At 49.2% G+C, this 23,609-nt stretch overlaps 1 protein-coding gene across 1 annotated transcript in view; it reads right to left on the bottom strand.

The window, feature by feature from the left end:
• Positions 1 to 3,131, bottom strand: part of LOC140404407 (lysyl oxidase homolog 1-like) — an 88,195-nt gene extending 85,064 nt beyond the window's left edge. Inside the window, exon 1 of the mRNA XM_072492902.1 lies at positions 1,598 to 3,131. Within this exon, the coding sequence (XP_072349003.1) occupies positions 1,598 to 2,726 (1,129 nt within the window). The 5' untranslated portion in view covers positions 2,727 to 3,131. The remainder of the gene's footprint in view (positions 1 to 1,597) is intronic.
• Between the last annotated feature and the right edge of the window lie 20,478 nt (positions 3,132 to 23,609).

Raw genomic sequence — 23,609 nt, 5'->3', positions numbered from 1 at the left:
CTGATAGAACAATTCACTGAGTGCCACCATCTCTGGAACTGCGATATTGGGTGGGATTCTCCGATTGCCGACGGCAAAATCGCGTTCGACTATTGGCGGAGAATCCGTTTTTACGCCGAAATCGGGGGGGGGGGGGGGGGCGGCGCCGTTTCTTGGATGCTCTGCCCCCCCTCAAAAACGGAGCATCGGTGCAGGGGGCGATGCCGACTTTTTGGTCGTAAGGCTAGACACATGCTCCGGACATAGCCTCAGAATCGGAGAATCCAACCCATTATCTTGGAGAGAATGCCTTCTTTAGTGGTCACAGAGGGATCAGTCAGAAAGTTCAACATAAAAGTTTATTATCAAAGTAAATGATGTACAAGTCACAATTCAAGTCATAGACGGGACTGCACACAACCGCACGGGTCCTAGCTGGGCCGGCTTTTTTTTTCCAAATTAAGGAGCAATTTAGCGTGGCCAATCCACCTAACCTGCTCATCTTTGGGTTGTACATTGGGGGAATGAGCAAACTTCCCGGGGCCGGGATCGAACCGGGTCCTTGGCGCTGTGAGGCAGCAGTGCAAACCACTGCCCCATGTGCCGCCCCCCCTACCTGGGCCACCTTTTAAATCCAATACCCCAAGAGGCTCAGGGAGAGATTAACCAGGTCGTCCCTGTGGATCGCATGACATCTTCAATCTTAGAGCACCGTGACATAAGAAACAGATATCTAATGAGCAATTAGAGGCATAGAATAGGAAACGTATCACCAAGACAAAACTGCGACAAACCATTCGGGGGAAATCAACCCGAGGATTTTCATTTGTCACTGAGAATTCCTTTTCAGAATAGTGGCCGAAAGACTAGCATCCTTGCCTCTGAATGAAGACATTGTAGTTCGAAGTCCCACTCCAGAGACATGAACACAAAATCTGGGCTGGAACTCTAATATTCCATTGAGGGAGTCATTCAGTTAAACCCCAGGGGTCTCCTGAGTCCTGATCAGTCCCACGAACAACATCACCGCAAAACAGATCATCCTGTCATTATCCCTTGTGAAAAAAGGTTGCGGTGCACAGATTAGCCACTACATTCCAACAGTGACAACACTTCAAAAGTACTTCACTGTCTGTAAAGCACTTTGTGACATCCTGCGGTTGAAAGGTTTTATTTTAGGTAAACGCAAGTCTTCCCTCCCACCCCGCTTTATGAGTGGCAAAAGAAAGTTGGTGCCTGTGCATCTTCCAACAGATACAATACTGCTCAAATATCTATGGTACTGCTGGAAACAAATTTCTATTGATTCGACTTTAGCAATGAATACCACAAGTCTGAAGGTCTAGAAGGTGTCCTAACCCTCACCTGCTGGGGTAACATGTTATTCAAGAGAGAAGCTATGAAAAATGAATGTCAGTGTTTTATAAACTTGCTCATTAGTCTGCACGCGCTGGGGGACTGAACTGGGCAATAATACAGAGATGTGACAGGCAGGCATTTGAAGAATTTCAATCACGCTGAGAGAAAATAGTAATTTCAGTTTAGTTTCTGTTCCACAGCAACAACAAAAAAACTGAGCATTGCTTGACAACTTGTTATACATTTTAAACACTATTACCTCTGCCAGTTTGGTCTGGCCTATAGACGCTTCCCAGGGCCATACGTGGTGGCGGAACATGGAGCCTCAGTTGTTCAGTCGCACCAACGGGGTCCACTTGCCGAAGTGCATATTGTTCCAAATTGGTGGCAGGAGCGTTGGGTTCCACGTGGCTGGATGAGGAGTAGCGGTCAACTGGGACATTGCGGCCGAACGGGTAGAACCCAGTGCCGGCACCTTCGGAGCTCACCCGGGGGCCCAGCTGGCCAAGCTCAGAGGACGGGAGCGGGGACCGAAGGGCGGGGTTACGTCCAGTGCCGGATAGCGAGAGGGATGACGGCGCCTCACCTGCCGGAACCACCTGTTCCCTATTCTCATCGTACAGACTGTGCGTGTATCTTCGATCAAGTCCGTCGAAAGCAGAAGGTTGCTGGGGCACGTTGTACCTCTCCTGATTGGACAATTGGCTCTGGGCTCTGTAAGGGGGCACGTTCTCTCTATACTCATCGTATCTCGTCCTGGGTTGGTAGGGGTACCCCCTATCTTCCGAAGGCAAGCTCCCGGGCACTCTGTGATAGGGGGCACTTTCATCCACCGCATCGAAGCCCATTGGCGAACCATATTCGTAGCTGGGCTCGTAGGAGTTGGGGTAAGAGGGCTGCGCCCCCGGGAAACGGGGATAAGGTGGCTGGGCAAAGGAGGGCTCCGGGAAGGAGCTGGGCTGATGCTGCCTCGGCCTGGCATCCTGCCTTGGGGAGGCTGGCAGGTACCGGTGGGTGTTGCTGGGGTCCCCAAAGGTGCCCTGCCTCCAGTTGTCCGGCACTTGTCCAAAGCCGAAAGGGTGCCTGGTCTGACCCCTCACCGTCTCCGAGCCCACCCTGCCCGGCTGGGGGGGCGCCTGGCGACGTCCAGTGCCCCCGGGGCGGAGGCGGCCCCCCAGCCAGACCCGGGGGTGGCTGCCGGTGGGCTCCTGGCCGGCCGGGAGGTACTCGGAGCCACTGTTGAGGAGGCTGTAGAGGCGCCCGTTGTTCTCCCACTGGATGACCTGGCCCCAGCCGCCCTGAGCCCCCACCAGCGGCAAGCGGAGTGAAACTAACCAGGAAACTGACCAGCAGCCCAGGACAGCGGGCAGCAGCCTGGCCCCTTCCATCCCCACCCAGCCCTGGGGGCAGCCAAACTTTTACCCCCAACCCAACTTTGCAGAGTTAAACTTTCACCGACCTTGCTCCGCAGCGCAACAAGAACAAAAAAAAAACGTTTCTTTAGGAAAAGTTCAGATTTCCTGGCGATGCTCTGCCCCCGACTGCACACAGCTCCAGACTAAACATGTTGGGACAGGGTGGATGGTGAGGGAGGGAGGCAGAGATTAGCCGAGTCTGCCTAACCTCATTTGTTCCCAGTGCTGTGCAGACACTCCAATACACCAACTTTTCTCTGCTTCCCCCTCTCTCTCTCTGGGTTTTCACCTCCCTCCTCTTTTGACTCTGCAAACTCTCAGGGCAAATCTTCCGCCACTGGACCCTTCTTCCATAAGGGATTCCGCGGGATCCCTGCGCCCGACGAGGTTACCGCATCACAAAACGTCCCAAAACAAAAAAAGCAAGCCTCCGCAACCAATTGCAACTCTGCAGGGAATTGAAATTTGCAGGAAAGTTAGCGACCTCCCCTTCCCCAAGCCGCCCCCCTCATGTCCATGCAGTTTACAAGAACTGGTGAGAATAATAATTATTGCTATTATAATGCTATTACACTGTGCTAAACCAGCCGGCTTGGATTGGATTGGATTTGTTTACTGTCACGTGTACCGAGGTGCAGTGAAAAGTATTTTTCTTCGAGCAGCTCAACAGATCATTAAATACATGGGAAGAAAAGGGAATAAAAGAAAATACATAATAGGGCAACACAACATATACAATGTAATGCAGAACAAGGCCAGCAGCGCGGGTTCAATTCCCGTACCGGCCTCCCCGAACAGGTGCTGGAACGTGGTTCAAAGAAACTTCATTGAAGCCTGCTTCTGACAAGAAGTGATTATTGTTATAATTTTTTATTGTCACAAGTAGGCTTACATTGACAAAGATGTCCAAAGATGTGCAGGTTAGGTGCATTGGCCATGATAAATTTCCCTTCGTGTCCAAAATTGCCCTTAGTGTTGGGTGGGGTTACTGGGTTATGGGGATAGGGTGGGGGTGGGGCTGTGGGCTTGGGTAGGGTGCTCTTTCCAAGAGCCGGTGCAGACTCGATGGGCCGAATGGCCTACTTCTGCACTGTAAATTCTATGATTTCTATGATGATTTCTATGACACTGCAATGAAGTTACTGTGAAAAGCCCCTAGTCGCCACATTCCGGCACCTGTGCGGGTACACCGAGGGAGAATTCAGAATGTCCAAACCACCTAACAGCGCGTCTTTCGGCACTTGTGGGAGGAAACCGGAACACCCGGAGGAAACCCACGCAGACACGGGAAGAACGTGCAGACTCAGCACAGGCAGTGACCCAAGCCGGGAATCGAACCTGGGACCCTGGCGCTGTGAAGCAATAGTGCTGACCACTGTGCTATCGTGCCGCCCCTTTCGCAATCGTGTGATGTCCCAAAGAACTTCACAGCCAAAGGGAGGAATATTCTTCCCTGCCTCGTCTCAATCGATGATTTACATTTTTTTCCTCCTTGGCCTGCATGGCAGGGTCTATTCAATTTCGCTGTACAATCCGCCATGTCCGATGGATGTGTGGTCCAACAGGCGATGTAGTTGGACTGTGGCCGCGACTGGTCCAGCCTCCTAACTGATAATAATAATCTTTATTATTGTCACACATAGACTCACAATGCCACTGCAATAGTGTTACTGTGAAAATCTGCTTGTCGCCACACTCCGGCGCCTGTTCAGGTACACTGAGGGAGAATTCAGAATGTCCAATTCACCTAACAAGCATGTCTTCTAACAGCACCGTGGGCGTACCAACACCACGTGGGCTGCAGCGGTTCGAGGCGGCGCTCACCACCACCTTCTCAAGTCGCAATTAGGGTTGGGCGGTGAATGTTGGCCGAGCCAGCGAAGTCCGCATCCCATGGGAAAAGATGTTAGAAAGTTGCAATCGGGCAGCACGGTGGCCCAGTGGTTAGCACTGCTGCCTCTCGGCGCCAAGGATCAGGGTTCAATCCTGGCCCTGGGTCACTGGCCGTGTGGAATTTGCACATTCTCCCGTGGCTGCGTGGGTCTCACCCCCACAACTCAAAACGATGTGCAGGGTAAGTGAATTGACCAGGCCAATTCCCAACTCAGAGTTAATTTGATCTTCCTCGTGGCCTTTCATCCCCTTTTCTCACTCAAAGAACAAAGAAATGTACAGCACAAGAACAGGCCCTTCGGCCCTCCAAGCCCGTGCCGACCATGCTGCCCGACTAAACTACAATCTTCTACACTTCCTGGGTCCGTATCCCTCTATTCCCATCCTATTCATGTATTTGTCAAGATGCCCCTTAAATGTCACTATCGTCCCTGCTTCCACCACCTCCTCCGGTAGCGAGTTCCAGGCACCCACTACCCTCTGTGTAAAAAAACTTGCCTCTTACATCTACTCTAAACCTTGCCCCTCGCACCTTAAACCTATGCCCCCTAGTAATTGACCCCTCTACCTTAGGGAAAAGCCTCTGACTATCCACTCTGTCTATGCCCCTCATAATTTTGTAGACCTCTATCAGGTCACCCCTCAACCTCCGTCGTTCCAGTGAGAACAAACCGAGTTTATTCAACCGCTCCTCATAGCTAATGCCCTCCATACCAGGCAACATTCTGGTAAATCTCTTCTGCACCCTCTCTAAAGCCTCCACATCCTTCTGGTAGTGTGGCGACCAGAATTGAACACTATACTCCAAATGTGGCCTAACTAAGGTTCTATACAGCTTCAACATGACTTGCCAATTCTTATACTCAATGCCCCGGCCAATGAAGACAAGCATGCCGTATGCCTTCTTGACTACCTTCTCCACCTGTGTTGCCTCTTTCAGTGACCTGTGGACCTGTACACCTAGATCTCTCTAACTTTCAATACTCTTGAGGGGTCTACCATTCACTGTATATTCCCTACCTGCATTAGACCTTCCAAAATGCATTACCTCACATTTGTCCGGATTAAACTCCATCTGCCATCTCTCCGCCCAAGTCTCCAAACAATCTAAATCCTGCTGTATCCTCTGACAGTCCTCATCGCCATCCGAAATTCCACCAACCTTTGTGTCGTCTGCAAACTTACTAATCAGACCAGTTACATTTTCCTCCAAATCATTTATATATATTACAAACAGCAAAGGTCCCAGCACTGATCCCTGCGGAACACCACTAGTCACAGCCCTCCAATTAGAAAAGCATCCTTCCATTGCTACTCTCTGCCTTCTATGACGTAGCCAGTTCTGTATCCACCTTGCCAGCTCACCCCTGATCCCGTGTCACTTCACCTATTGTATTAGTCTACCATGAGTGACCTTGTCAAAGGCCTTACTGAAGTCCATATAGACAACATCCACTGCCCTACATGCATCAATATTCTTTGTGACCGCCTCGAAAAACTCTATCAAGTTAGTGAGACACGACCTCCCCTTCACAAAACCATGCTGCCTCTCACTAATACTAATACACTCATTGACTCACTGCTAACAAATTGTATACTTGAGGCACAATACCAGAGTGAGGCTGCCTCTGGAGCACGGTCTGCAGTTCTGGTCACAGCACTGGAGCCGATACAGTGAAGGTTCACTAAATTGGTATCTGGGATGATGTCCGATATTGAGAGGTTGAGTAAAGTATATTCTCCAGAAGTTAGAAGGATGAGAGGTGATCTCATTGAAACCTACAGAATTCTGAAGGAGTTTGACAGGGTGGATGCTGAGAGATTGTTCCAGGGTATCTAAAGCATAGGGGCACAATCTCAGGATAAGAGGCCAATCATTTAGGACTGAGATGACGTGGGATTACTTCATTCAAAAACAGGGTAGATGAAGATAAATTGTTTCCACTGGTTGGAGATTCTAGAATGAGGGAGCATAGTCAAAAAATAGAGGCAGACCATTCAGGAGACGTTAGGAAGCACTTGCTATGCACAAAGAGTGGTAGGTGTTTGGAACTCTCTTCCACAAACCAGGGGAAAAGGTGACATAGTGGTATTGTTAATGGACTAGACATCCAGAGTAATGCTCTGGAGACCCAGGTTCATATCCCACCACTGCAGATGGTGAAATTTGAATTCAATAAAAATAAAACCCATCTGGTTCACTGATGTCCTTTTGTTATGGGCCAGGGTTTAGAGAACCCCAAAGTGTATCATGGAGTTCACCTGACCCACAACTTTTAATAGATTGTGGTATGGGGAGCACACGGCCCACTCTACAGGTGTGGTACAGCAGAAATGGAAAAGTATTTTTTAAAAGCAAAACAATGTTTATTCTATGAACTCAAGTTAACCTTTTTAAAACATACAGTGAACATCGTAGCAACCATTAATTCAAATACAACCCCCAAAGACTACAACACTAAGTAACCATGTAAGCTTTCCTTTTAATATCCATACGACTTAAATAACAAAACCTTTAACAGAAGCACGTCAGGTTAAAGTCACTACTGAAAACATTTATAATTCTGAATTCACCACATGATCAAGAGATAGTCTTTTGATGGCAAAGAGAACAGCAGTACACCTGCTCTGTCTGGCTTCAGCTCCAACACTGAAAACGAAACTAAAACACACCCTGCAGCAAACAGCCTAAAACAAAAGTTAAAAGCTGACAGACAGCCCAGCTCCACCCACACCCTGACATCACTGCAGTAGTAAACACCCATTTCTTAAAGGTACTCTCACTACAGATACTTATATACACACCCATTTATAAACACCCATTTCGTAAAGGTACTCTCACATGACAATTTAGGGAAGGAAATCTGCCGTCCTTACCTGGTCTGGCCTACGTATGACTCCAGACCCACAGCAATGTGGTTGACTCTTAACTGCCCCCTACAGGTCAATTAGGGATGGGCAATAAATGCTGGTGCCGCCCTGCAATGCCCATGTCCCAACAAACAAAAAAATATTGATGCTAGATCAGTTGTTAATTTTAAATCAGAGATAGTTGTATTTTTGTTAAGCAAAGATATTAAGGGATATGGGCCAAAGGCAGGTATATGGAGTTAAGTCACAGATCAGCCATGATATCATTGAATGGCGGGACAGGCTCGAGGGGCTGAATGGCCTACTCCTGTTCCTATGTTGTGAATCTTTGGAATTCTCTACCCCAGTCGGTGCTCCATTGATGAATGCACATAAGGCTGGGACGGACACATTTTTTGGTCTCTCAGAGAATTAAGGGATATGGGGATTGGGTGGGAAAATGGAGTTTTCACACGCCCATTGAGCCTGCCCTGCAATTCAATGCAGTCATGGCTGATTTTGGGCTTCAACTTTGTAGATGTTCTTTAGGAACTAATGTCCTTTTATAGGCAAGGAAATCTGCCATCCCTACGGGTCCCGGTCTGACCTCGACGTGACCCCAGATCCAGGACAATGTGGTTGAATCTGAAATGGTCCAGCACGGGCTATTTCAAAGTGGGGGTCGCAACCCGCAGTGGGGTGTGTGTGTGTGTGGGGGTGGGGGGGGTGGGTTGGGGGAGGCGGGTGTAAGAAGAGTCACAATGCACCTTGACATTAGCGTAAGTATCCCAACTACCGGGTAGGATCAGCAGGATGGCGGACCGAAAGAATGACGCACAAAAGGCTTTTGTGGCGGAAAATTGAGATTGCAAGGCCCAGTTGTAAGAAGCAGAGTGGACAGGCAGGCTGACAGCAAGCCAGGTGGTTAGCCGTAATTTGGAACCATCACACGGGCAAGGGTGAAACTGAATATGGTGACATCTGATCATCACCAATTCATCCAATTCTTCACTGAACTGAAGTCTTTCAATCAACTAACCTTAAATTGAGTAGATATCCAGGATCACACATCAAGAGACTCAGTCTCCATTTCCATAAAACCAATAAAATAGGGCAGCACGGTAGGACACTGGCACAATGGTTAGCACTGTGGCTTCACAGCACCTGGGTCCCAGGTTTGATTCCCCGCTGGGTCACTGTCTTTGCGGAGTCTGCACGTTCTCCCCGTGTCTGCACGGGTTTCCTCCGGGTGCTCCGGTTTCCTCCCACTAGCCCCAAAAGACATGCTGTTAGGTAATTTGGACATTCTGAATTCTCCCTCCATGTACCCAAACAGGCGCCGGAATGTGGAGACTAGGGTATTTCCGCAGTAACGTCATTGCAATGTAAGCCTACATGTGACAATTGTCATGTGAGGGTACCTTTAAGAAATGGTTGTTTATAAATATCTGTAGTGAGAGTACCTTTAAGAAATGGGTGTTTATTATTGCAGTGATGTCAGAGAGTGGGTGGAGCTAAGCTGTTTGTCAGCTTTTTACTTCCGGTTTAGGCTGTTTGCTGCAGGGTGTGATTTAGTTTTGTTTTCAGTATTGGAGCTGAAGCCAGACAAAACAGGTGTACTGTTGATCTCTCTGCCATGAAAAGACTACCTCTTGATCATTTGGTGAATTCGGAATTATAAATGTTCTCAGTAGTGAATGTAAACCAGATGTGCTTCTTTTAAAAGGTGCTTCTTTTGTCTTCTGGATGTTGTTTGGGAAGTTATTAAGGATTACTTAGTGTTGTATTCTTTGGGGGTTGTATTTGAATTGATGGTTGCTAAGATGTTCACTGTATGTTTTAAAAAGGTTAACTTGAGTTCATAGAATAAACATTGTTTTGCTTTAAAAAAATACTTTTCCATTTCTGCTGTACCTCACCTGTAGAGTGGGCCGTGTGCTCCCCATACCACAATCTATTAAAAGTTGTGGGTCAGGTGAACTCCATGATACACTTTGGGGTTCTCTAAACCCTGGCCCATAACACAATAAAGATTTTTATATCATTATAAAATCCCTACAGTGCCGAAGGAGGCCATTTGGCCTATCGAGCCTGCACCAATTCTTCGAAAGAGTACCCTACCTACGCCCATTCCCCGCCCTATACCTGCACATCCCAGGACACTAAGAGGAAATTTTAGCATGGTAAATCCACCCAGCCTGCACACATTTGAACTGTGGGGAAAACTAGAGCACCTGGAGGAAACACACGCATACATAGGGAGAACATGCAAACTCCACACCGTCACCCAAGGCCGGAATTGAACCGGGATCCCTGGTGCTGTGAGGCAGCAGTGCTAACCGCTGCACCACCGTGCCGTGATGATAAGCTAGCACAGACTCACCCCCCCCCCTCAAGCTCTCCGCATACTCACACACTCTCTCTCAGCCCTCTCGTTGGAAGGAGGTTTTGGAAAGCTAAAACACCAGGTTGTAGAGTTTACTCTCATCTGTTCAACATGTGCTGAGGGACGAAAGAGAAAATGCTGGAAAATCTCAGCAGCTCTGGCAGCATCTGTAGGGAGAGAAAGGAACTGACGTTTCTAGCTTTGGAGCAAGCCATCTTTTTTCTTTCTCTATGGGTGTAGTACGTCACCCGCAGCGAAACATGCAGCATTTACCGGATTAAGCCTGGCACAGAACAATCACAACCGGACTCTTTCACAACAATGGAAAATCTTCCAAACTTTATGGAAACTTGTTGCCTTTATCCATGCCCCTTCAAAAAAACAATTGTGCATTGTTAAGCAAAAAAATGATTGATATCAGTCCGAAAAACAGGCTTCTCGAGTTTAAACTATATCCTTTTGTCCTACTCCCGCATTTTAATTTACAGTAATGTTCTGGACTCATCTTTCTCAATCATTTATTGGCACAATTCGTCTCCCCTGCATGATTATTTTTAAGGGTTATTAAGCCTAACTTTCTGTAATCTTTCCGCTGTGTTGGCCTTGGCACAGTGGGTAATGCTCTTGTTTCTACATCACACGGTGGTGGGTTCACCTCCACATCTAGACTCACTCCCCAGTGCAGTACTGCAGGGGTGCTGCCTTGTTAGATATGCTATTTCCCAGACACCATGGTCGGGATTCTCCATTCCCCGGCGCCGATTCCCGGGCACCCGTGGGATTCCCACCGCACGAGTCGGGTGTGTTGACTGCCCCTCCGGCGATTCTCCGGGCCCCAATGGGCCGAGTGGCCGATGGGTTTGGCCAAGTCCCGCCGGCGTGAGTTACCCAGATCCCACACAGTGGGACCTGGAAGGTGAGTGTTCGGGGGCCGTCCTGGAGGGGGAGCGGGGGGGGATCCGACCCCGGTTGGGGGGGGCCACGGTGACTTGGTCCACGATCGGGTCCTACAGATCGGCGGGCAGGCTGGTTCCGTGGGGGCCTATTTTATTCCGCACCGGGCTCCTGTACGGCTCCACAATATTGCCCGGGGGCTGGCGCGGAGAAGGGAACCCCGGCGCATGGGCGGAAATACGCCGGCCATTCCGCGCATGCGCGGAATCACGCCGGCCGTCCGCGCACGCACAAACTTGCGCGGGCGGTTCCGCGCCGGCTGGAGCTGCGGGGACCACTCCGGCGCCAACCTAGCCCCCTAGGAAGGGGAGCATTCCCCATTATCGGGGACCATTGACGCGGGAATGGTTGGCGCCGCTTTTCACGCTGGCTTGGGGACATAGTCGCATCATTAGAGAATCCCGCCCCACGTTTTCTGTTGGAAATTTAGAGTACCTTTTTCAATTTTTTTTCCAATCAAGGGCCAATTTAGCCTGGCCAATCTACCTACCCTGCACATCTTTTGGGTTGTGGGGGCGATACCCACGCAAACACAGGGAGAATGTGCAAACTTCACACACACAGTGACCCACAACCTGGATAAAACCTGGGACCTCGGTGCCATGAGGCAGCAGTGCTAACCATAGGCACCATGTTAAATTTGGGCTCTGCCTCTCATGTGATTTCATAGATTTCATAGAATTTCCAGTGCAGAAGGAGGCCATTCAGCCCATCGAGTCTGCACCGGCTCTCGGAAAGAGCACCCACCCAAGGTCAATACCTCCACGTTCTCCCCGTGTCTGCGTGGGTCTCACCCCCACAACCCAAAGATGTGCAGGGTAGGTGGATGGGCCAAGCTAAATTGCCCCTTAATTGGAAAAAAAGAATTGTGTACTCTAAATTATGAACAAAAAAGTCAACCGCATCGCTGTGTGGTTCTGGAGTCACATGTAGGCCAGACCAGGTAAGGACGGCAGATTTCCTTCCCTAAAGGACATTCGTGAACCGGATGCGTTTTTATGACAATCGACAATGGTTTCTTGGTCATCATTAAGCTTTCAATTCCCGATCTTTCTGCCACGATGGGATTCAAACACAATAACCAGGGGGAATGGATTTAAGGTAAGGGGCAGGAGGCTTGGAGGGGATTTGAGGAAAAGCTCTTTCACCCAGAGGGTAGAGTAGATAGGTACTTGATGGCCGGCGTGAACATGATGAGCTGGGGTTAACATGATGGGCCGAAGAGCCTATTTCCGTGCTGATAAAACTCCCTGGACGTGATTCTCTGCTCCCGCGCCGGTTTGGAGAATCGCCTGGGTCGCCAAATTTTCCCGCCACGCTGGTCCGACGCCCTCCCGCGATTCGTGGAAGCGGCCAGATCGGCACAATCGCGTTTTGCGCGGTGCGGTCCAGTGAATCGCCCGAGACAGCCAAAATGGCGATTCCCCCCGGCAGGTTCCCCCCGGCGCTGTCCACGCCTGATCGCTGCCAGCGGGAACAGCGCAGGAACGCTGGGGGGCAGCCTGCCCGGGGAGGGGGGGGGGGATCCTGCACCGGGGGGGGGGCCTCAAATGGGGTCTGGCCCGCGATCGGTGCCCACCGATCGTCGGGCCGGCCTCTCTGAAGGAGGACCTCCTTTCTTCCGCAGCCCCACAAGATCCGTCAAACATCTTCTTGCGGGGCGGACTCGGAGAGGATGGCAACCACGCATGCGCGGGTCGGCACGGGTGACGCCAGTTATGCAGCGCCGGCCGCGTCATGTATGCGGCGCCGCCTTTACGCGGCGCCAAGGCCTGGCGGCGCCGCTCGTAGCCCATTATCGGGCCCTGAATCGGTCGGGATAGGGGCCGTTTCACGCCGTCGTGAACCTCGACGGCGTTCACGATGGCGCAAACACTCTGCCTCCATTTCGGAGAATCCCGCCCCCTGACTATGATTCTATGAGATGAGATTCAGTGAGAGCTGACTGTGTGGGCAGGCAGTAGGACCTGTGAGAAACCTTCATACCCTGGTGGGACGCCTCCATTGACCAGTCAGATCTGTCTTTGCCAGTTTTTCCTTCCCGAACAGTGTGGCTAACATTTCAACGAACCCTGGTGGCTTTCCCCGATTCAAATTACTGGGAAGAAATTTTGCCCTGGCCAGGATCAACTAATTGTGATTGGAGAGAAAATGCAAAAGAGCTGCAGACACTAGAAAGTGTCAGCAGAGCGAACGTTAGCGGATTAGACAGAGACTGTCTCGGAATCAGTCAGACTTTAATTCCAAGAATCGGTTTTAAAAACCGGGACGTTAAAATAAACCCTGGCAATCAGGAAAAGCGATCGGAAAGCATTTGGATTGGCTTGAAAATGCTTCCGAATCACACAGAATCGCAGAATTGTGAGGGCGGAGAAGGGGGCCATTAGGACCATCGTGGTTCTCCCCCGCCTGGTCTGGCCTACCTGTCAATCCAGTCCCATGCCAAAATGGTTGACCCTCAAACAATGCTCTACTGGCCTCGTGAGCCAATCAGTTGCTATCCGACCATGAATAAACAAAGGCCCCCTTAGAAGGGTTGGAAGTTAAATGTTGGTTGAAGCCCGAGAATGATTAAAACATTTTGTTTGCGTGCAGTTGCTGACTTTTCTTTAGGTAATTTATAAACCTTTTTCCTCCATTTCCCCATTGCTTCTATCCCACTGCCGTATATAATAATAATAATAATCACTTATTGTCACAAGTAGGTTCTGAACTGACATTATCAGCATGCAGCCTATTTGTGGATATTTATCACCCCCCCCCCCCACACACACACACGATCACACACACACACACACACAATCCCGGCAGCGTGTTTTCGGCGGCGGCAGCAGCTCAGCATTGGCCACTGCCAGGATCCTCCGGTCTCGCCAAAGTCTGCGGCGTTTTGTGAGGCTTTCCCGTCCCGCCGTCAGGGAAACTGCACCGAGGGGGGGCCGGGGCGGGTGGGGATGTGGTGGGGGAGGGCGGGACCTGAACATCCCACCGGCAGTAAGGGCTGGAAAATCCCACCCTCGGTTTCTGGGAGCTACGCAAGCTGGGTGGCTGGGATAATCTCTTGACCAACTTCTAGAAGGTTGAACGTTCCACAATATCCTTCAACGTAAGCCATCGAATTCAAAATGGAGTCGAGTCCAAACTTGCGAGAGCTTAAACATTCAGACACTCATATGTGGGTTTCCTCCGGGTGCTCCGGTTTCCTCCCACAAGCCCCGAAAGACGGGCTTGTTAGGTGAATTGGACATTCTCAATTCTCCCTCTGTGTACCCGAACAGGTGCCGCAATGTGGCGACGAGGGTCTTTTCTCAGTAACTTAATTGCAGTATTAATGTAAGCCTACTTGTGACGATAAAGATTATTATTATTGTAGTGGAACATTGTGGTAATTCGATTCAGGCAGAAACGTTTCTGCTGTTTTTGCTCAGAAATTAAGGATTATTATACTTGCTCTACTCCTTTTAGTATGCAATGACTTCCTCTACCCTTGGTATGTATTAGCGCACTCCTCTCTGTCGCCAACCACCCATTCCCTCCACCGCAACTCTCACCCTTCACTGCCTCCTGTACCATTGCAGTCTCACACTTAATGTCTGGCACAAGTTAATTGTCACCACTGTCTTCCTCCTCAGTTCATGCTCATTCTCATTCCCATCTTCTAACTCCTCCTCGATGCAAGGCGTGCCCTTCATTTCCCCCATCCCCAACAGGATACTCTAGCACTTTAGCACTTCCAAAAGATAATATTGCGTGACTTGTAATAGAGTCATAGAGTCATAGATGTTTACAGCATGGAAACAGGCCCTTCGGCCCAGCTTGCCCAAGCCGCCCAGTTTCTATCACTAAGTTAGTCCCACTTGCCCGCATTTGGCCCATATCCCTCTATACCCACCCTGCCCATGTAACTGTCTAACTGCTTTTTAAAGGAAAACATTGTACCCGCCTCTACCACTGCCTCTGGCAGCTCGTTCCAGATGCTCACCACCCTCTGTGCGAAGAAATTTACCCTCTAGTATATTCTATATCTCTCTCCTCTCACCTTAAACTTATGGCCTCTAGTTCTAGACTCCTCTATCTTCCGGAAAAGATGTCGACTATCGACCTTATCTATGCTCCTCATTATTTTTTAGACCTCTATAAGATCACCCCTAAGCCTCCTACGCTCCAGGGAAAAAAGTCCCAGCCTCTCTTTATAACTCAGACCATCAAGTCCTGGTAGCATCCTCGTAAGTCTCTTCTGCACTATTTCTGGTTTAACAATATCCTTCCTATAATAGGGTGAACAGAACTGAACACAGTATTCCATGTGTGATCTTACCAATGTCTTGTACAACTTCAACAAGACGTCCCAACTCCTGTATTCAATATTCTGACCAATAAAACCTAGCATGTTGAATGCCTTCATCACCACCCTGTCCACCTGCGACACCACCTTCAAGGAGCTATGAACCTGTATTCCTAGATCTCTTTGTTCTGTAACTTTCCCTAACTCCCTACCATTAACTGAGTAGATCCTGCCCTGATTTGATCTACCAAAATGCATCCCCTTATATTTATCCAAATTGAACCCCATCTGCCATTTATCGGCCTTCTGGCCCAATTGGTCATGACCCTGTTGCAATCTTATATAACCTTCTTCACTATCCACTATGCCACCAATCTTGGTGTCATCTGCAAACTTACTAATCATGCCTCCGACATTTTCATTCAAATCATTAATATATATAAGTAACAGTGGACCCAGCACCGATCCCTGAGGCACACCACTGGTCACAGGCCTCCAATTTGAAAAACAACCCTCTACAACCACCCTTTGGCTTCGGTCCCCAAGCCAATTTTGTATCCAATTGGCTACCTCACCCTGGATTCCTTGAGATTTAACCTTTTGCAACAACCTACCATGCGGTACCTTGTCGAAGGCCTTGCTAAAGTCTATGTAGACAACATCGACTGTACTGCCCTCATCTACCTTCTTGGTTACCCCTTCAAAAAACTCAATCAAATTCATGAGACATGACTTTCCCCTTACAAAGCCATGCTGACTTTCCCTAATTAGCCCTTGCCTGTCTATATGCCTATAGATCCTGTCCCTCAGATACCTTCTAACAATTTACCCACGACAGAAGTAAGGCTAACTGGTCTGTAGTCCCAGGCTTAATCCTATTGCCCTTCTTAAGCAAGGGCACAACGTTTGCCACCCTCCAATCTTCAGGCACCTCTCTTGTGGCTGTCGGTGATTCAAATATCTCAGCTAGGGGGCCGGCAGTTTCCTCCCCAGCCTCCCACAATGTCCTGGGATACATTTCACCAGGTCCCGGGGATTTATCATCTTGATGTAGCTTTAATATTTCCAGCACCTTCTTCTTTGTAATATGTACACTCCGCAAGACATCACTTTTTATTTCACCAATTTCCCTAACATTTGTGCCTTCCTCAACAGTAAATTCTGATGAGAAATATTCATTTAGGATCTCTCACATCCTTTGTGGATCTGTACATAGATGACCTTGTTTACCCTTAAGAGGCGCTACCCTCTTCCTAGTCACCCTTTATGTATCTGTAAAAGCTCTTTGGATTTTGCTTTGCCTTATCTGCCAAGACAATCCGATGTCCCCATTTTGCCCTCCTGACTTCTCTCTTAACTGTACTCCAACAAGCCATATACTCTTCAAGGGGTCCATTTGATCTCAGCTGCCTATGCTTGTCATACGCCTCCTTCTGCCTTTTGACCATAGTCTCAATATCCTGAGTCACCCAGGGTTCCCTCCTTCCACCAGCCTTACCCTTCACTCTAGGAGGAATGTGCTCACTCTGAACCCTAGTTGATGCCCTTTTGAAAGACTCCCACTGACCAGTTGTCCCTGAGACCTAGGCTAATGCTGGGGGCAGGGGAGCGTGGGTTCAAATCCCGCCACCTCATTGAGACTTAAGTTCAATTCCTAAATTCTGGAATGGGAAGCTAGTAATGGTAACTATCATTGATTGTTAGAAAAAAACCATGTGGTTCACCATTCCTCTTTAGGGGAGGAAATCTGCCATCCTTACCCAGTCTGGTCTATGTGTGACTCTAGGCCCACAGCAATGTGGTTGACTCTTACCTGACCACTGTATGGGCCCAGTGAGCCACGCAGTTCAAGACCAATTAGAAACGGGCAACAAATGTTGACCCTGCCGTTGTTGCCCACATCCTATGAAAGAATAAATATAAAACACTTGACATTAGTGGAGTATTGAACTAAAAATGTCAATTATTGTTTCCCTACATAATTAAAACACATTGGCCGAAGGCAAGTTGTCCATAACATCACTCATCACCTGTGACATTTAGGCATCACGTATGTGCAACGGGAAGCACGGTCGCACAGTGGTTAACACTGTTGCTTCACAGCACCAGGTTCGATTCCCGGCTTGGGTCACTGTCTGTGTGGAGTCTGCATGTTCTCCCCGTGTGTGCGTGGGTTTCCTCCGGGAGCTCCGGTTTCCTCCCACAGTCTTTACTGTGAAACTCCCCTAGTCGCCACGTTCCGCCCCCTGTTCGGGTACACAGAGGGAGAATTCTGAATGTCCGATTCACCTAACAAGTACGTCTTTCGGGTCTTGTGGGGCAAAAAGGACAGTGCTAACCACTGCGCCACCGTGCTGCCCTCTTCTTGTACATTTGCTCCGGTTTCCTCCCACAGTCGAAAGGTGTGCAGGTTAGGTGGATTGGCAGGTTAGGTGCTACAATTACCCCTCGGTGCGGTTACGGGGACGTGGTGGGGGATTGGGCCAAGGTAGGGTGGGTCTTTCAGAGGGTCAGTGCATACTCAATGGGTCGAATGGCCTCCGTCTGCACTGCAGGGATTATACAATTCCATGTTAAATGACTATACGGCGACTTTCCCCCAAAAAAATTATAAAGAAGATATGCTGGTTGCTTTAAGTTAGTGCTGAGGGATTTTCATGCCCTTTTGGTTACGCATGGGTTGCCAGCGTGGCGTGCCTAGAAAAGCATTCCTTCCCTGACTCCATCAGTCTTCAAGTCTCTCAATAGCCAATCTGGCATTCCAGTGACTAGTCAAGCAGGGCTTAATGCCTTCTGGAGCTGGAAGAATGACAGCTTTAACTGTGCAATGGAAAGTACAGAAACCCAAAGATTCGCAGCATTTCTTAAGAAGAGGGGAAATTAATATTCATCTGATCAGCAGAAATTTTTTAAAGAATCAATTTCCAGTGGCTAACTCGATGTGATAGTTTGCGACAGTAAACAGTGTTGAAACACGAGCTTAATGAGTGATCCCATCTTAATTAGATGAAAATGACTGTCCTTCACCATAACAGACTGTGAAGTGTCTTGACATGTTCAATGATGTGGATGATATGCTCGTAAGGCAAGCAGAAAGATTAATGGAAACTGTTGTGTTATGTTATTGCGAGTAACATAAGCTGCCACTTGATGTAGGCTCTGCTGAAAGATGGTCCAGACTCGGAGATAAGTTTAACATTTTTATTGAACGATTAACAATGTTCTTAAATGAGTTCGACACTCGACTAATCTGCCTCTAGTAACTCAGTCTATTCTGCTAACTATACAAGCTTGCTCTAGACCACGTGATGTTGCTGATAATCAACCCTGTCTTGCTCTCTTGGTTTCTGCCGGTGGAAGAGGCAGAGCCTGTATGCCCTGTCCTTTTTATATGGGTTGTGTAGGGCCCCCTTGTGGTAATGCCACTTCTGGATGTCCTGATTGCCCATTGGTTGTGTCCTGTTCTAATGACCCATTGGTTACGTATCTGCATGTCATGACATCTCTGGTGCTTCCTCTAGTGGTTACTTAGGTGTAGTGTATTTACATTAACCCCTTGTGTACATCACGACAGAAACCTCTCAGAGGATGTTGATTTTTGCCTCAGAGCTGGTGACAAAAACCATGTGCATATGTGTGGAATGTTCACGAGTGTGTGTGTGTGTATGTGTGTGTGCATGTGTGGATACATGTGTGGTGTGTGTGTGTGGATGTATGTGTGTGTGTGTTTTCACGTGTAGGCAATATGTGTGTGAATTTGTGCTCGTGTGTGCATGCATCTGTGGTGTGTGCGTATATATGTGTATGTTTCCGTGCAAGTGTGCATCTGTGATGCGTGCGCATATGCATGCATGTTTCCGTGTGTGCATACATGTGGTGTGTGTGCATCTGTGGTGTATGCATGTATACTTCCGTGTGTGTATAGATGTGTATGTGTGTGTATACATACATTAGTGTCTGTTGCAGGAGGGTGCCAAAAGTACATGAAAATCCTTCAGCCCTAATTTAAAGTAACAAGCATTTTTTTTTAAAGAAATAGATTTTTTTGTAAAATCACTGCAGTCGTTTTAGATGAGCTGTACAAGGGCAGCCTCAGGAGACCCCTGTACAGAGAATTTAAGATGTTTTCTGTATGGAGACTTTCATATTTAATTCCCTGAAGAAGAAAGGGTGGTGCAGTGGTTAGCACTGCTGCCTCACGGCGCCGAAGACTCGGGTTCGATCCCAGCCCAGGGTCACTGTCCGTGTGCAGTTTGCACATTCACCCCCTGTCTGCGTGGGTCTCAACCCCACAACCCAAAGATGTGCAGGGTAGGTGGATTAGCCGTGCCACAGTGCCCCTTAATTGGAAAGAAAAAGAATTGGGCACTTCAAATTTTTTTTAAAAGAAATTCCCAGAAGAAGTGCATTTATAAGAAAGTATCATTGCTTCAAAATCTAACCTCCAGCACGTAAACATCCACCATGGGCGAGATTCTCCGACCCCCCACCGGGTGGGAGAATCACCGGGGGCTGGCGTGAATCCCGCCCCCGCCGGTTGCCAAATTCTCCGGCACCGGAGATTCAGCGGGGGCGGGAATCACGCCATGCCGGTTGGCGGGCCCCCCCCGCGATTCTACGGCCCGAATGGGCCGAAGTCCCGCTTCTAGGATGCCTGTCCCGCCGGCGCGGATTAAACCACCTCTCTTACCGGCGGGACAAGGCGGCGCGGAAGAGCTCCGGGGTCCTGGGAAGGGCGCGGGGCGATCTGGCCCCGGGGGGTGCCCCCACGGTGGCCTGGCCCGCGATCGGGGCCCACCGATCCGCAGACGGGCCTGTGCCGTGGGGGCACTCTTTTCCTTCCGCCTTCACCACGGTCTCCACCATGGCGGAGGCGTAAGAGACTCCCTCCACAACGCATGCACGGGGATGCCATGAGCGGCCGCTAACGCTCCCGTGCATGCGCTGCCCGGCAATGTCATTTCCGCGCCAGCTGGCGGGGCACCAAAGGCCTTTTCCGCCTGCTGGCGGGGTGGAAATTAGTCCGGCGCAGGCCTAGCCCCTCAAGGTTGGGGCTCGGCCCCCCAAGATGCGGAGGATTCCGCACCTTTGGGGCGGCGCGATGCTCAACTGATTTGCGCCATTTTTGGCGCCGGTCGGCGGACATCGCGCTGATACCGGAGAATTTTGCCCTATATTCTCATTGCGCCATTAAATAGCAAAAATTTCATCTGGCTGCATTCAGCACATTCCAAGAAAACTATGTTATAATTAAAGAATTTCTCACTGTCATACCTGGTATTGTACAGTTCCAGAAGTGTCACATCCATCCTCAATGACTTGGCTGTTATAAGCACCCCCCTTTGCTTAAGAATTGTTTCGGGTCTCCAGCATAGCTGCTGGACCGAGTTGCTAACTTGGCCTTGTCCTGTTAAGGCCACCTTGTCTGGGAAATAGTCTAAATTGGCCCTCGGCTGAAGTGGCTGTTAATTATTGCAATTGTAACATCATTTTGGTGGCAGCTTTCGAGGCTAATTGGTGTTAGTGTTGGAAATTATTTCAAATTGCAGCTTAATGGACCTCTTCGCTGAGGGAGAGGAGAGGTTATCTCACAGCCAGTAAATATCTGTATGAAGTTTCTGGAATTGGTTCTCTTTTGTTTTGTCCCCTTTTTCTAAATTGTGCACCTCTGATTTGCGACTGCTTTGCACAGAGTGTGGAAGCGCAGGCGTGCATGGCTCTGTGGTGTGTGCATTTATGTGTATTTGTGCATGAACATATGGTTGCGCGTACGTGTGGGGTCTTGGAATGTGTGTGAATGTTTATTTAATTATGCACGGCCGTGTGGCATCTGATATCTGCAACATGGTATTCGGAGCATGGAGTCTGGAGACCAGCACAAGGAGAAGGTAGAGTTCGGTCAGCACAGTCTTGTGCGCAGAATTTAGTATGCAGAGTTTGGTGTGTAGAGATTGGTGAGCAACGTTTGGTGTGGAGGGTTTGGTGAGCAGGGTTGTGGGAAGGGTTTGGTGATCAAAGTTTGGTGATCAAAGTTTGGTGTGGAGAGTTTGGTGTGTAGAGTTTGGTGAGCAAAGTTTGGTGTGGAGGGTTTGGTGTGGAGGGTTTGGTGTGGAGGGTTTGGTGAGCAGGGTTTGGTGTGGAGTGTTTGGTGTGGAGTGTTTGGTGTGGAGGGTTTGGTGTGGAGGGTTTGGTGTGGAGTCTTTGGTGTGGAGGGTTTGGTGTGGAGGGTTTGGTGAGCAGGGTTTGGTGAGCAGGGTTTGGTGAGCAGGGTTTGGTGAGCAATGTTTGGTGAGCAGGGTTTGGTGAGCAGGGTTTGGTGAGCAGAGTTTGGTGAGCAGAGTTTGGTGAGCAGAGTTTGGTGAGCAGAGTTTGGTGAGCAGAGTTTGGTGAGCAGAGTTTGGTGAGCAGTTTGGTGAGCAGAGTTTGGTGAGCAGTTTAGTGCAGAGTTTGGTGGGCAGAGTTTGGTGGGCAGAGTTTGGTGGGCAGAGTTTGGTGGGCAGAGTTTGGTGGGCAGAATTTGGTGGGCAGAATTTGGTGGGCAGAGTTTGGTGGGCAGAGTTTAATGGGCAGAGTTTGGTGGGCAGAGTTTGGTGGGCAGGGTTTGGTGGGCAGGGTTTGGTGAGCAGGGTTTGGTGAGCAGGGTTTGGTGAGCAGGGTTTGGTGAGCAGGGTTTAGTGAGCAGGGTTTGGTGAGCAGGGTTTGGTGTGCAGAGTTTGGTGAGCAGGGTTTGGTGTGCAGAGTTTGGTGTGCGGAGTTTGGTGTGCGGAGTTCGGTGTGCGGAGTTCGGTGTGTAGAGTTTGGTGAGCAGGGTTTGGTGCGCAGGGTTTGGTGTGTAGAGTTTGGTGTGCAGCGATTGGCGTGTAGAGTTTGGCGTGAAGAGTTTGGTGAGCATTGTTTGGTGAGCAGGGTTTGGTGAGCAGGGTTGGTGTGCAGAGTTTGGTGTGTGGAGTAAGGTGTGTAGGGTTTGGTGAGCAAAATTTGCCGTGGAGAGTTTGGTGAGCAGGGTTGGGCGCGCAGGGTTGGGAGCGCAGGGTTGGGCGTGCAGGGTTGGGCGCGCAGGGTTGGACGTGCAGGTTTGGGCGCGCAGCGGTCGGTGTGCATGGTCAGGCGTGCAGAGTTTGGTGAGCAGGGTTTGGTGAGCAGGGTTTGGTGAGCAGGGTTTGGTGAGCAGGGTTTGGTGAGCAGGGTTTGGTGAGCAAGGTTTGGTGAGCAGGGTTTGGTGAGCAGGGTTTGGCGAGCAGGGTTTGGCGTGCAGGGTTTGGTGTGCAGGTTTTGGTGAGTAGGGTTTGGTGTGCAAGGTTTGGTGTGCAAGATTTGGTGTGCAGGGTTTGTTGTGCAGGGTTTGTTGTGCAGTGTTAGGTGCGTAGGGTTTGGTGTGCAGGTTTTGGTATGCAGGTTTTGGTGAGTAGGGTTTGGTGAGCAAGGTTTGGTGAGCAGGGTTTGGTGAGCAGGGTTTGGTGAGCAGGGTTTGGTGTGCAGGGTTTGGTGTGCAGGTTTTGGTGTGCAGGTTTTGGTGTGCAGGTTTTGGTGAGTAGGGTTTGGTGTGCAAGGTTTGATGTGCAAGATTTGGTGTGCAGGGTTTGTTGTGCAGGGTTTGTTGTGCAGTGTTAGGTGCGTAGGGTTTGGTGTGCAGGTTTTGGTATGCAGGTTTTGGTGAGTAGGGTTTGGTGTGCAAGGTTTGGTGTGCAAGATTTGGTGTGCAGGGTTTGTTGTGCAGTGTTAGGTGCATAGGGTTTGGTGTGCAGGGTTTGGTGTGCAGGGTTTGATGTGAAGAGTTTGGTATATTTGATGAACGGTGTTTTGTGTGCAGAGCTTGGTGCGTCGAGTCTGATCTGTTGAATTTGATGTGCTGTGTTTTTTATGTAGGATGCTCCTGAAATTTTTATATAAATCAAAATTCTTGACTATTGTATCTCTGTAACACGGAACATATTAATAGGTAATACTTGTATTGTATTATATCTTCCATTGTTATCTAAACTATTCCAACTCTCAAGACCGTATCAAGCACACATAAATCTCTAAACTTTGCTTTTATCAAATATGTGTTATCTTTTAAATACTTGCACCAACGACCCTAAATATTTGCGTGGTCCTTTCTCTGTCAGCTGTGATTAAGGTGGACTTCATTTCCAGAACTTGTATCATTTGGCTAGACTTTCTTATCAATAGTTTGTTGGTTCAGAACATGCCCATTGTCAGTTTGCAGCCTGGAGTAATTAGGAGAGTGCTGTTTTATATCTGACAATATCATGTCTGGCTCAGCGCCTGAATAAGGATGAGGCAGTGAAATTGGAGAGCTCACCGTGCCTAAATTCAATTTCTTATTGTTTAAATCACTCCTCCAACAGAAATGGAAGTCCAACGACGGGCTCGCACAGAAGAGACAGAGAACATGAAAATGGGGTGTGTGAAAATTTGTTGGAAGTCCATGAAAAGTCCAGTGGGCTAGACAGCTGGTTTGTAATGCAGAACCAGGTCAGCAGCGCGG

This window comes from Scyliorhinus torazame, chromosome 30 (assembly GCF_047496885.1).
Source record: "Scyliorhinus torazame isolate Kashiwa2021f chromosome 30, sScyTor2.1, whole genome shotgun sequence".
Taxonomy (NCBI): Eukaryota; Metazoa; Chordata; class Chondrichthyes; order Carcharhiniformes; family Scyliorhinidae; genus Scyliorhinus; species Scyliorhinus torazame.
This window is presented reverse-complemented; position numbering and strand designations above follow the sequence as displayed.